Source organism: Numenius arquata, chromosome 18 (genome assembly GCF_964106895.1).
Source record: "Numenius arquata chromosome 18, bNumArq3.hap1.1, whole genome shotgun sequence".
NCBI classification, from domain to species: domain Eukaryota; kingdom Metazoa; phylum Chordata; class Aves; order Charadriiformes; family Scolopacidae; genus Numenius; species Numenius arquata.
In genome coordinates, this window is record NC_133593.1 from 8,606,225 (window position 1) to 8,619,773 (window position 13,549).

The following is a 13,549-nucleotide window of genomic DNA, read 5'->3' on the forward strand; positions in this document are numbered from 1 at the left end:
TGACTCATTTTTGTAGTGAGAAAGCTGTTCTGAGATCTTAATTACAGAGACGGATTAATTTCCATACCATGTTTAGGGAACTATTGGTGTATATAGGAATTACAGAGAAAGTGTAGACTAGAGCAAAGGTTTTGAAAAAGTCTGAATTTGTTATGTGTTATTTCCCCTTTTATGTTATTATAAAATATTTTTGTATCAGCAGGTCTGCTTTCGTTTTTATTGAATAACTGGAAAGAGCTGATGATAGTATTTCAGCATGCTATTAACGGTGAAATCAAGTGGTGTTTGTTTCCAGAAGCTGGTAAAATTGTGGCCTGGTTTTAGGTTCCATTAGCAAAGGTAAGACTATCTCTGACCTGCACCTTTGGATACATCTTTAAGATCTCTAGCATATCTGCTCATGTTATTTCCATTTGCAGTGATGGAGAGGGCTTTTAGTCGGTAAAATCACTCTCAAGCACAGAAGTTGCAAAAGCCTATGCAGCATGTTGGATGCAGGCCCAAGAAAAAGGAATAAATTCCTCCTTGTTTATTACTGGCCTATTTTGATAAGTATTCACATCTCCTTATAAGCTTACACCTTTAAACCAGGTCCCTGCTGAGATGGAATATGATACGTCCAACAACTGTTGCAAAAAGCCATGGAGTGCTGCTGGTAAGAAGGAAATAACGTCTTCACAAGAAATACAGGTCAAGGTGGCATCAAAACTCAGAAAACAGCAGAAAGCTCCTGAAGTGTGTACATCAGTGCACAGTAAGACTGAAACGAGCTGATGTCTGCAGTGGGAGAAGGAGAATTTAGCCGAAGGGACCAACAAGAAGCTGGAGATAAGGGAGACACTCCACTGATCCGTGTAGTTTTCTTACTGCATGTCTGCTTTGGAAATGGTGAAGGAGTTGATGTTGAAGGAGATGGTCTGCTCAGCAAAGCTCCAGGAGCACCAGCTAAGGACCTGGCTCATTGGTAATCTATACTTATGCATTAATAAATAGGCATTTTATCTGAGTACAATGCCATTGGGTGTTTTAAGTAGTATAATTAGTTTGCTATTAAATAGGCAAGTATATTATTCTTTTATACACAGATAGATAGATGGCAAGACTAGAAATATAGTTACCTTTTGCAAAATAGAAACCGGATAATTTCATTGAATAATTTAATGATCTAACTTGAAACCTCAGGAGCTAGAGGTTTGGAGGCTGCTTCTAGCCTAATATCAACAGCCTATATGCTCAGCCTGCTGGAAAAGCTGTTTCTCTAGTTTTTGGCAGAAAGATCTTATGCAAATTATATATTTAACAACATAAGACACAGTTCTTCATTTTAAAGGGTGTTAGACCTGTCCTGGATTAGATAAGAATTTTTTTTCTAGTGACATTAATATTTAAAATTCAACGTTACATATATCTATATTATTTAAATAAAACATAATAGGAACATGGAATGATAGAGTGGTCTTAGGACTTTCTGTAATTGATTCTCCCTCAACTCTGTTCAGAATCAGTTTATCTTTAAAATACTTGGTAGGGCTTTACAGCAGTCACCCAAGAAAGATGTCCAGAAAGATAACTGATCTCAGAGAAGAGCTGTGGCATATTTTACAAAGTTTTGTAAATTGACATGAAACTGTGACCCACAGAAACAATTGTTGTCTGGTGGTTTGGGGTTTTTTTTTCAGGCTTGAGTGTATTTGTGAAGAGGAAATCTGGAGAAGAGTATCCATTACTAAATGCAATTAAAGGGGAGGGAAAAACAACAGCAACTTACTGCAATTCTTGTAAAGAGCTTTGCTAAACTCCTGGGAATAGAAGCTACTGATGCTTCTGGTTCCAGAATGGTTCTTAATGATCTTATTCTATTCCCTGTTCTTCTAGTGAACTTCCCTTGATTCTAAAAATCATCAGACACATAGAACACTTTTACAGACAAATGAAGTGGAGAAGCAAACTCTGAGTGCTTTTCAGTCCAGGCACCTTGGAGGAGGAACATCTGGCACCAAATTCCTGTAGATCAGAAGGTGTTTACTGACAGTGGACTGTTTTGCGGGAGACGTGTTTTTTTGGAATATTTGTAAGTTCTGCATGTATATTTATATATAGCATGGTTGTTACTTATTTGTAAACTTTCTTTAGGTTTTTTATCAATTGTGATGTGGTTAGACATCAAAAATATTTCCTTATTTATTGTATCAAACTTCAACGTACATAGGATTCAAAGAGTTCAAGTGAGTCATGCATTTTTTAGGATAAATAATATTTTTTTGTTTAAAGAATCCTACAGAATTTTGAGGTTATTTCCCTTGCAAATTGATACTCATGAGGAATGCGGCTTTGTCTTCATTATCAAAGATACTATCAACAGGGTTTAGAAATGAAAGCACGTATAATGACTTAATCAAGTTTGAGCAAATTGCCAGAGAGACAGGATTGAGTCTATTCTGCAGATTTTAATATTGCACCTATTCTGTGGAAAATGAGTGATTCCATTTTCCATAGCCATTTCTCTGATGTTTTTGGCTCAATCCACATTAATTTAAATAAGACAAAAAATTAAAATTGTATGTGGCTATATTCCCAGTGTATTTTTTTTCCATTTATTACAAAGCTATTTTTATAACTTTTTCACTGAAGTAATTGTTCTTCAGTACTTTTAGTATCATATTCCAAATGGAAATATTTTTTTATATATAATTTCTTATTTATAGAACAATTAAGTGAATAAGTTATTATGTTATTCTTTCAGAGTGATTCTAAGGACACAAAGGACTTGAGAGGTGAGCTCAGAGGACAGAGCGAGTTAAACTGCAGTCATTAGTATTTCATCTACACTACGCTGGTTTGCTTCCAATAACCCTAAATGTGCAAGTTTGCAAATTGAAGTTTTCTTTACATGTATGTTGTACAAAATTATAGGAAATGCAAATGCCTGACAAAAGTTTCTTTCCTATCCTACTTGCACAGGAAAATGTAAATAACACTTAATTTGACTATTAACTAGTCCTGTAGAACTGAAAATCTAGTTTTAATGTACAATGTAGGTTTGCAGACAACCCCTCAGAGTATTTTTGTGAAGAGAAACAACTTTGAAGCATTTTTAATGTTGTTCTCACACTGAATATACAGAGAACATTACTGACCCCTGTAATTTGGTTTATAGTTGAAGACTTTTTAAAGATTTTGTAACACTCCTGTGCTCAAAGCCATAAGAATTCCAAGCAATCTAGGATTTCAAAGTATGTTTCTATGGCTGTTCGGCTCTCTCTAAAAGCCAGCTGTGCAGCCATTCCTGTCTCCACTGCTGCAGTTCCAGAATATTTTGCATTCAGTGGCATGAAGACCAACATTTGTCTGATTTAAAAAATCCAATAAGAAAGAAAAAAAAAAAAAAAAAAAGCCTGCTGTACTATCAGTACAGTGTATTTGTTAACTTGTGTCAAATTCTTTGTGGTTATAAATCAGACAAGATCAGATGTGTGGTCTTGCAGTCATCTCTTATCTGTGGTAACCTTCCCCTTTCTGTTTCCGTGTCTCACATTTGAGGTGACACTCATTTCCCAAGAATCACATGCCCCAGTTCTCATCTAGCACCACTGTAACTCTGAATAGCCATTAAGTGCTATTTTTCCTATATGCAGGAAGCTCTCTGTGTATCTCAGTATCACTGAGATACAGTTATGGCACAAGCAGGCTTTTTTGACATGCCTGAAATAATTCTGAGAATATATTGCGGCACAAAACAGAAAGTAGAGAAAGAAACCAGAAATTGTTCAGGGTTTGAGCTTGTTCAGGCTTTAACAAGGACTAGAGGAGGATGAGGCACTAGTTTGAAGCAGAACTGGTCAGCTCTGCAGTGAGATGGCTGGCAAGCTCTTGGACACTCTGGCATGCTTTCTCCATTCTGAAATGGGCAAGGGCAGTGGGGACAGTAACGAACAGCATGAAGGTAATGACCTGCTGAACTGTTCCAACTCTGGGATAGTGAATATCTGTCCGTCTTGCTTCTGGGATGAGAGCAACCAATCCATTCCCTGTTGTTTGGCTCCATAAAGTGCTGACTTGAGGTGTTTGTGTCGTTCCTCCCAGACTGCCTGCTCATCATGTCTTCCATTCTTGGGAAGATGAAGAAATTTGGCAGTTCTGACATGGAGGAATCTGAAGTGACAGATGAGCACACAGATGGGGAGGACTCCACACTGGAAACGCCTGACAGCTTCCAGGGTACAGTCAGCACCAAGGTGCAGCCACCCAAAAGCAACATCTTTGCAAGACGTGGGCGGTTTGTGATGGGGGATAGTGACAAGGACATGGCTCCCATGGACTCCTTTTACCAGATGGATCACCTGATGGCACCTTCTGTCATCAAATTTCATGCCAATTTGGAGAGGGGGAAACTTCACAAGTAAGTTTGCGTTGTAAGATTTGGTTGTAATGAACAATTTGACAGCTGCAGAGTGTGTTTCTTAGAGCAGCATTTATTCTCTCCACGTGAGCGTGCCCATTTTGTTCAGTTTCACTATTTTCTATGCCAAAATAAGGAGTGTTGCATCTGAAAGTGACAATAGCTCTTGTCTCTTGGCATCTCTGAAAATTGAGTCCATGGCTGTCTTGCCCAAAGTTAGTGGTAGGCCTTAATTCACTTGCTTGAGACTGTTCAGTGAATGGCCATGACTCAGAATGAGAACATGGGATTGCCTGGCGCCCAAGCCTGCAGTTGGACTGTCATGCTTCAATGCCTCTTTTGAGTCTTGTTCTCAACTTTTTGGCAACAGACACATGATTTTATCAGGACAGTCGCTTGCAGACTTTGTTGATCTTGTAGACTTTGCAGATCCATCTATACTAATCTGTAGTGCTTATTACTTCACACAAGCAAATGGAAAATAGCATTCTGGTAGTTTATAAAAAGCCTGCTAAATATCTGACTTTAAGTAACTGAAATTTACCCTTGTTAGGCTCCTATCTACAGATTCCATCACAGGCTGCTCAGAAAAAGCTTTCAAATTTTATGACCGCAGAAGGATCTTTGATGCTGTAGCCCAAGGCAACACAAGGGACCTGGATGATCTGCTACTCTATCTTAATAGAACCTTGAAGCATCTCACAGATGATGAGTTCAAAGGTACCTTTTAGTGTCAACATGCCTTAAATTGCCTTTGTCTTCTTCCAGCAGTGCTCCTGAGATGAAAATAAAAAAAATGTAATTGTGTTAAGTGTCTGCAGGAGGTGCTCTAATAGCCAGTACTTCCCTATTGATTGGACAACCCATTGATTGCAAGGTTACCAAGGAATTCAGAAAAGTTGAAATTTTATGTGAATCCCTGAATGAATTCTCTTGTCTTTTGAAAAGAGCCTCATTAATTCCTGCATGCCTGGGAGTAGGTGGTAGGTTTGTGGTTACTTCCATATAGCTGCAATCTTTTTGTGTTACAGAGCCAGAAACGGGGAAAACCTGCTTACTGAAAGCCATGCTGAATCTACATGATGGGAAGAACGAGGCCATTCCCTTGCTGCTGGATATTGCAAGGAAAACTGGAACTCTGAAAGAGTTTATTAATGCAGAGTATACTGACAACTACTACAAGGGTAAGAGAAATAGCTGCAACAGTGAATACTCTTGGTGCTAAGACTGAAGATAGGGTTAGATGGGGCTCTCAAATGGTCTTCTGCATGAAGCCTTATGCCTGAGGATGCAGCACCCCAAAGTTCCAGTTAACAATTAGTGCATTCGTGCGAGGGCAGTGCTTTGTTAGGTGCAAAATTCTGCCATTTTTGATATACAGTGATTTAATAGCCAGTTCAGGGCACTTGTACTTTCTGTCTGTGCTATCTTTTTTTGTTCAATTCCAGAGCTTTTTAGTCTGAAAAGCTCTCAATTCTACCATCTTACATGGAGTTGAGTGAGTTGTGGTGCCTGAAAGCTCTGAGTCTGTATTAAATGTTGAAGATTTCTATCTGATGAGTGTCTCTGTAGGCCAGACTGCACTTCACATTGCCATTGAGAGAAGGAACATGTACCTGGTGAAGCTCTTGGTCCAGAATGGAGCAGATGTTCATGCAAGAGCCTGTGGGGAGTTCTTCAGGAAAATCAAAGGGAAACCTGGCTTTTATTTCGGTAGGGGTGAGCACAATATGGGCTTTATTGATTGAGTTATCCTAGAGTTATCCTAAGTGCAACCTGTTAAATAATCCTCTGTGTGTGGGACTGGAGGCTCGGAAGTACCAGATGGGCTGTTCCACCACTTAGTCCAAATAATTACTCTCAAAGGCTGAAATTATAAAGAAACACAGTTGGTAGTCAATGGTGTTCAGTGTGAGCTTGATGTCTGCATCCTGTTGTTTTCTGGGCATTGTATCCTTTGAAAGGTTGTAATCTTCTGTTAGGTGTCCTTTCAGTGCTTTTTTAAGCAACCGTGTTTCTGTGATGCAGTTAAACCAACGAAAATGTGATTCTAACAGCGATCACAGGAATTGGTGCTATATCAGATTGAGAAATTCACTTCTCATGGTGAAAGATGAAAACAACATGATCTTCTTTCTATTTATGCATGTATAGTAATGGGCTTTCTGGCCACATTGCTGTTGCTTGCCCATAGGGGAGCTGCCTTTGTCCCTGGCTGCCTGCACCAACCAGCTCTGCATCGTGAAATTCCTCCTGGAGAACCCCTACCAGCCAGCCAACATCGCCGCTGAGGACTCCATGGGCAATACAGTCCTGCATACACTGGTGGAGATAGCAGATAATACTAAGGATAATACCAAGTTTGTTACCAAGATGTACAATAACATATTGATTCTTGGTGCCAAAATTAATCCAATCCTCAAGCTGGAAGAACTCACCAACAAGAAAGGGCTGACACCATTAACTCTGGCAGCCAAAACAGGGAAGATAGGGGTAGGTGAGCAAATGTGTTTAACTGTCCCATTACTGTTATCAAGTTATACAGAGTACATGCAAAACACTTATGCAGGACAGATTGTATCACTGTTTATTGTTGGAGCCTTTTAGTTAAGAGGATCTGATGCTGCAGTTTAACATGCAAAACTGCGGAGTCCTTAAAGGCTACGAAGTGTGTGTGCATGTCTGTGCCCAGCTGGCATTATTATTCCTCCTATTCCACTGGTACACAAGGCAAAAAGTGGGTCTCTGCTATCATCTGAACCACTGGAAGCATTGTACTTTTGACTGGCTGATATAACTCATCTTCTGGCAGACCCCATTCAAAATGACTGTATGCTCAGAGACGTGTAACACACCTCTGCTTTTCTCTTGCAGTTTTGAAACAGAAAGTGGCAAGTTGTAAGCGGTATCTGTATTTCTTATCTCCCGGCAACCAGTGAGAAAATTAATTGTGTTTACTTCAAACTTTGATCTCTCTAGTGCTCCAGTGGTTTGACTTCAGCACAGTTAAACTAGGGAGAAATTAGCCATCCTGTTTTGTGGAGACACTGAGGAATTAGAAGTCCATTAGCACTGAAATGTTGGTTGTATTGTTCTTTTGCAATTAGATTTTCGCTTACATCCTCAGACGAGAGATTAAAGATCCTGAGTGCAGACACTTGTCTAGGAAGTTCACTGAATGGGCGTACGGACCTGTCCACTCATCTCTTTATGACCTGTCCTGTATAGACACATGCGAGAAAAATTCAGTGCTTGAGATTATTGCCTACAGCAGTGAAACACCAGTGAGTATGTGCCTCCTTGGCATTTTATTCACAAGCTGGGGCACTGCTGGGGAGGAGCTGCATGTTCCACACAGTGCATTTTTTGCCTTATTTCTATAAAACAATCTCCCTTCCTGAGTTTAAGGGTATTAGAGGGAACACTTGCTGAAGATTATTATTGTTTGCTGTTTTCAAAGCCCAGTACATACTGGTCCCCATCAAGATTCTTCTCTTTCTCCTTCCTCTCAGAACCGTCATGAGATGCTACTGGTGGAACCCCTTAACAGGCTGCTGCAAGACAAGTGGGACCGGTTTGTCAAACACTTATTTTACTTCAACTTCTTTGTCTATACCATGCATATCATCATCCTCACTGCGGCTGCTTACTACAGACCTGTAGAGAAGGAGGAAAAGGTATGTTCCTGCAGTCATATATCAGGGGAAACACCCAGTGCATGATATTCCACATCTGCCTCCCATTTGAATGTGTCCTCCTAACATTAGGATTTTCCTCTTTTCTGAAGGTAGGAGGGAGATTTTGACCATCTTTGCTTCCTAGTCTTGTCCCCTTGCTGCAACACATTTAGAAACTTAACCTGTTCCCCTAAAAATGTAGTAGCTTTCAGCTGCTGGCAAGGCCAGGTCTCTCCTATCCCCAGTTCTGCTGAACATATCTATGTTCCTGTCTTATACAGCCTCCCTTCACGTTTGGTCACAGCACTGGGGAATATTTTCGAGTGACTGGAGAGATCGTGAGTGTACTGGGAGGTCTCTATTTTTTTTTCAGAGGGGTAAGATATTTGATTTTTCCTTCTTGCTGTTTGGGTAGGTGTAAGGGAGACTCAAACATGCGTTTCCTATTCATAGCATTTGCTGCTAAGATAATCCATGTTTTAGTCAAGAGCTACAAATCTTTTTCCTTGGCCTGATGAGGATCTCTCAGGTTACTAATGAGCCCACTGGCTAAGATACAGTTTTATCTATTGTATAAAAATGACTGTCTTCAAAGTCAATGAGCTTCTCGGCAGTTAGCCTGGCCAAAGTTTAAGAATGAGGTATTGCAAATAGCAAGGCCTCTATTAAAGATTACCCGTCTCAGCTTAAAGTCCCTCTGCTTCCTCTTGGCAGTCAATGGAGAGTGTACAGTGAATCACAGGTCCTCAAACCAGTGACTGAATAGGTGGCTGTCTTCAAAAGAGACGTCAGATGTAAGAGAAGTCTAGTGTTACTGGAAGAGTCTTCCCTAGATCTTGTGCCAGTGTTGTTTTTGAGCTGTTCTTGTGAGATGCTTTATAGGTACCAGCCCCCTTGTATGGGTATAGGTGCTTAGTTGATGCATTCATATGGGATACTTCATCCTTGGATGCAAACCTGGTCTTCATTCCTATTTTTTTTCAGATACAGTATTTCGTGCAGAGACGCCCATCATTCAAGACGCTGATAGTTGACAGCTACAGTGAGGTTCTTTTGTAAGCTCCAATATCTTTGGTTGCATTTCAGCATGAGATGGATGAGTGTGTGAGATCTGTAGCTTTGGCTGAAGCCACTTGTAGTAGGTAGGTGCTTTGCTATAATTTCCTGGGTCCTGACAAAATACTTGCCAGTGGATATCATAGCACTTGGATTTGGATCAGTAATCTCCTTTGGAGGTAAAGCAAATGAAGTGCCTAGAAGTTCAGTGTCAAGCAGCAGAGTTAGGAATAGATCTCCAAGTTGGACTTCCAATTGATTCTGTGCACTGGATGCGCAAAAATCCTCCCATTCCTGAAGGGAGCTTTGCCTCTCCATAATTTGGGCCCTTTCTCTTCCCAGCTGGAGTGCAGCTAAACAGGGTGATTTCATGGGTCCATGGAAAGAGAGGGAGTGCTGAGGAAACAAGTGTTTTCAAGGGCTTTTCTTCCCTCCAGTTACAAGGAAGAGCAGGGATAGACTACAAAAGTTCGTATGTGGGGAAACTGAGGAGTGTGCAAGAGGAGCTGTAGGATTTGAGAAGGGAAGGAATGAAGGGAAGAGAGGAAGTGTCTGTCAAGGCTTCTTTGTGTTTTAGAGAATCCCTCATTCTGCTGTGTACTTCGTGGGGCTCCTCTGTTCCCACCACCTGTGGCCAGCTCAGCACTCTGCATTCAGACCATGCTTGTCTTTCAGCTTTGTTCACTCCTTGCTCCTCTTGAGCTCTGTGGTGCTGTACTTCTGTGGCCAGGAACTGTACGTGGCTTCCATGGTCTTCTCCTTGGCGCTGGGCTGGGCTAACATGCTGTACTACACCCGTGGCTTCCAGCAGATGGGCATTTACTCTGTCATGATTGCCAAGGTCAGTCCAGTGAGTAAGAGATGGGAGCAGCAGGACACTGCTGGCAACAGCCCCGTTTCCAGGAGAGGAAAAAATTGACATATTTACCTCCATGATGCCACTGGGAAATCTCCTATCACTCTACCATACTTGGCCATTATTTTCTGAGCTAAGTGATACAATTTCAGTTATGTAGAAAAACCTCCTGCTCCTCATCCATACATTTTATATAGCAGTTTTCATATATTATTACCTGCCATATTTCAATATAACTACAGTTGGGTAGGCATGGACGAAAGTAGACTGAGAACAGCGCAGACTGGTCTGGTGTGAAATGGCACAGCTTTCTACCAGCTGGAAATTTCTTTAGATACAGTTTAAATGTTACCAAACAGAGCAATTAGCTGAGAGGCAGTAGCTGGCTAATAAACTCCTATATATGATGTAGCCAGCTAGCCTAAGAGGGGAAGAAAGATGCAACTGTCTTAGTGTTGTTTATACTCACCAAGATGAAACTATTTGGCATACATATGTCTTGCATATGTGTGTAAACTATTGCATGAATAACAGAGAAAAATGTTTCCTGTATTAAAGTTTATTATCTCAGCAGGATAAACAACAGTTTAATGCATGAACAACCAGTTCACAGCAAATGCCTTCTTGAGCTGAAGAAGTATTTTCTACCAGTTTTTGTTGAGCTTTATATTCAAGTTTTAGCAATATAAAAATACTCCATTTCCATGTTACAGATGATCCTTAGAGATCTATGTCGCTTCATGTTTGTCTATCTAGTATTCCTCTTGGGATTTTCTACAGGTAATACCACACTTTGAGTGATTTTTTTCTTATCTTAAAGAATCTCAGAAAATTTAATTTTTCAAGTGACTTAAACTTTTTGTTTCCAACTAAAAACTAACAAATTAATCCAATTACAAGAAATATCTCTTCAGAATAACAATTGTGTATAGTAATCTCATACAGCTTTTCATCCCTGGGTCTCAAACTGTTTTGCAAAGCTGAATGGAAGAACAGTCCTATATAGATAACAGTTCTATATAGATAAAACTGAGACAACACCTTCGGAGAGGGTGTCAGTTACGGGGAATATTTTGTAGAGCAATTTCACAGGGGACAATGCACCATGAAGACAATGTCTTACCTTTGCACTCATTTTCATTGCTTGCAATGGAATTATGATCTCAAATTGTATTTTCATCCTGCATATATGTGATTCCTCTTTTGCAACAGCTGTGGTGACTCTAATTGAAGATGACAATGAGGGACAAGAGACAAATAGCTCTGAATATTCCCGATGCTGCCATACGAAACGAGGCCGCACGTCCTACAACAGTTTGTATTATACCTGCTTGGAGCTTTTCAAGTTCACTATTGGGATGGGGGACCTGGAGTTCACAGAGAACTACAGGTTCAAGTCTGTGTTCGTCATCCTTCTGGTTCTCTATGTCATCCTTACCTACATCCTCCTGCTCAACATGCTGATTGCACTGATGGGGGAAACTGTGAGCAAAATTGCACAGGAGAGCAAGAGCATCTGGAAACTCCAGGTATATTCATTCTGTGAGGCTGCTATCCAAGAAAGGGCATGGGGAATCATAAGAAATTTCAGAGAGAATGTTTAGGAACATTCTAAATAACAGGTCACTGCTTCTTTCTGATTCTCCTGAACAGTTCCTAAAAAAAAGTGTATTAGTTCTTTTTCCATGCATGTTTGATGTTTTGCCTGAGCAGATGTTCCCAGTGTTCCACAGATGTTCAGAATTTAAGAAAAGAAGTACTTTTCTAATTAGACAGAATTACTTAAGGTTTCGATGATGGAAAATCCTGATCAGACTATGGAGACAGGGATTATGCAAGGGGGAAAACAATCTTTACCAGAATTTCAAAGGCACATCGCTTTTTGTTTGAGGTAAGAAAGGGAACTTCATAGTTCTAAGCACAGGGCAGTAATTCAGTGTTTTTAATGACGTATTAATAGAGGGTGATGTTTCAGAGATGGTTACGATGCTTGCTCTAAAATGGTGACAATGATAAAAGCTCAAGGTTTTTGAAATATAAGCAGAATTCAGGATCTGTATGACTTTGAAACAACTTCTCAGCGGTCTGATTTCTTTTACCTGGCAGAGAGCCATCACAACCTTGGATATTGAAAACAGCTACTTGAACTGTGTGAGGCGCTCGTTCCGGTCTGGGAAGCGAGTCTTGGTGGGGATCACACCTGACGGCCAAGATGATTATAGATGGTGCTTTAGGTAAGGTGTTTGTATGTCAAATGAGCAATCTTTTATAGACAAACAACATTCAAGTATCTGGCAAAGGGAAGCAGAACTTTACCCCTGGAGTGCTCCTCTGAGTGCACTAACACTGTCCACAGTAGTCAGTTTAATCTGTTTTCTGTGTCAGATCTGAGGTTGAGAGGTGACAGTTTGTGATATAAACTCATCCTGGAGTTGTTTGGTGATCCTTAGACTAGATACTGGTTTTGTTGTTCTCTCCTCAGGGTTGATGAAGTGAACTGGTCCACGTGGAATACTAATCTGGGCATAATCAACGAAGACCCTGGGTACTCCGGGGACCTCAAACGAAATCCCAGTTACTCTATTAAGCCTGGCAGAGGTGAGGGTTTCAGGGACTTAAATCCTAGTATGGGCTACACACTGGTGATAGAAGCAGCATCGATTAATTGTTAGAGGGCAGTCAGTTTTATGCACTTAATGATAATGGCAGTAGCCAAGTTAATGGCATTCTCAATCAGCACAAAATGTAAAGGATTAAGTAGGCTCATTATTCACGTAGCAATTTTACTCTCTGGAATAGAAGCTCCATAGATTCATCATCCTGATTGTATATTTTACAAGGCAGATAATATGTGTAAATCCCAAGGACCGGAACAGTGTATGATGGCAGCCAAGTAGCCAAGAAGCTGCTTTGGAGGCCCCAAACCCTATAGTTTGGGAGCTCAGCATCCAGCACAGAAGTATTTAACTGTACAATCAGTCTCTGCTGTACTCGCCAGTGGAAATATGGAAAACTTATGGAACAGTATGGGGGAAGAAAACCACAAAGCCCTTTCTTCCTGCTTCTTTCTTCTTCTTTCATCAGCTTCCTATTTAAATCACTTGTATATTTTCTTCGGTTTCTGTGGAGGGGAAAAAAATTAACCATTCCTTTCCTTTCTAGTTTCAGGGAAAAACTGGAAAACGTTGGTTCCACTTTTAAGAGATGGAAGCAGGAGAGAAGAGACTCATAAACTACCAGAAGAAGTAAAATTAAAACCTATTTTGGAACCTTATTATGAGCCAGAAGATTCTGAGACGTTGAAGGAGTCACTTCCAAAGTCAGTCTAATCTTATTTTATTTTTAAGAAGGAGGTTAATTCTAATTGCCTATGTTGGTCCTCACAAGCAGGACAATTAGAGCACTTCATTCAAAAAGACAGGGATTTAGGGAAAAAGGTCAGAGGATGTAGGAAATTACTGTGCACAAGGATTCATTACGTATGCTAAATAAACTACTTGTTGTTTAAGTTCATGTTTTCATGGTTATTTTTAATATAAACTGTAATAAACTGTCTATACT

At 40.2% G+C, this 13,549-nt stretch overlaps 1 protein-coding gene across 1 annotated transcript; it reads left to right on the forward strand.

The window, feature by feature from the left end:
• Positions 1 to 912: 912 nt before the first annotated feature.
• TRPV1 (transient receptor potential cation channel subfamily V member 1) lies at positions 913 to 13,317 on the forward strand. The gene is made up of 16 exons (XM_074160448.1): positions 913 to 964; positions 4,084 to 4,399; positions 4,953 to 5,119; positions 5,431 to 5,583; positions 5,972 to 6,112; positions 6,594 to 6,892; positions 7,507 to 7,683; positions 7,912 to 8,076; positions 8,358 to 8,453; positions 9,061 to 9,131; positions 9,808 to 9,973; positions 10,702 to 10,768; positions 11,201 to 11,517; positions 12,095 to 12,222; positions 12,471 to 12,586; positions 13,151 to 13,317. Exons 1-16 carry the CDS (start codon positions 913 to 915, stop codon positions 13,315 to 13,317), a joined length of 2,598 nt encoding a protein of 865 aa, XP_074016549.1.
• The last annotated feature ends 232 nt before the right edge of the window (positions 13,318 to 13,549 follow it).

Excerpts from the sequence above, each read along its gene's own strand:
- TRPV1 (XM_074160448.1), top strand. The coding sequence starts at position 913 with ATGGTCTGCTCAGCAAAGCTCCAGGAGCACCAGCTAAGGACCTGGCTC. Across the intron at positions 965-4,083 it reads GCTAAGGACCTGGCTCATTG|ACTGCCTGCTCATCATGTCT; the intron begins GTAATCTATACT and ends CGTTCCTCCCAG. Across the intron at positions 8,077-8,357 it reads CTGTAGAGAAGGAGGAAAAG|CCTCCCTTCACGTTTGGTCA; the intron begins GTATGTTCCTGC and ends TGTCTTATACAG.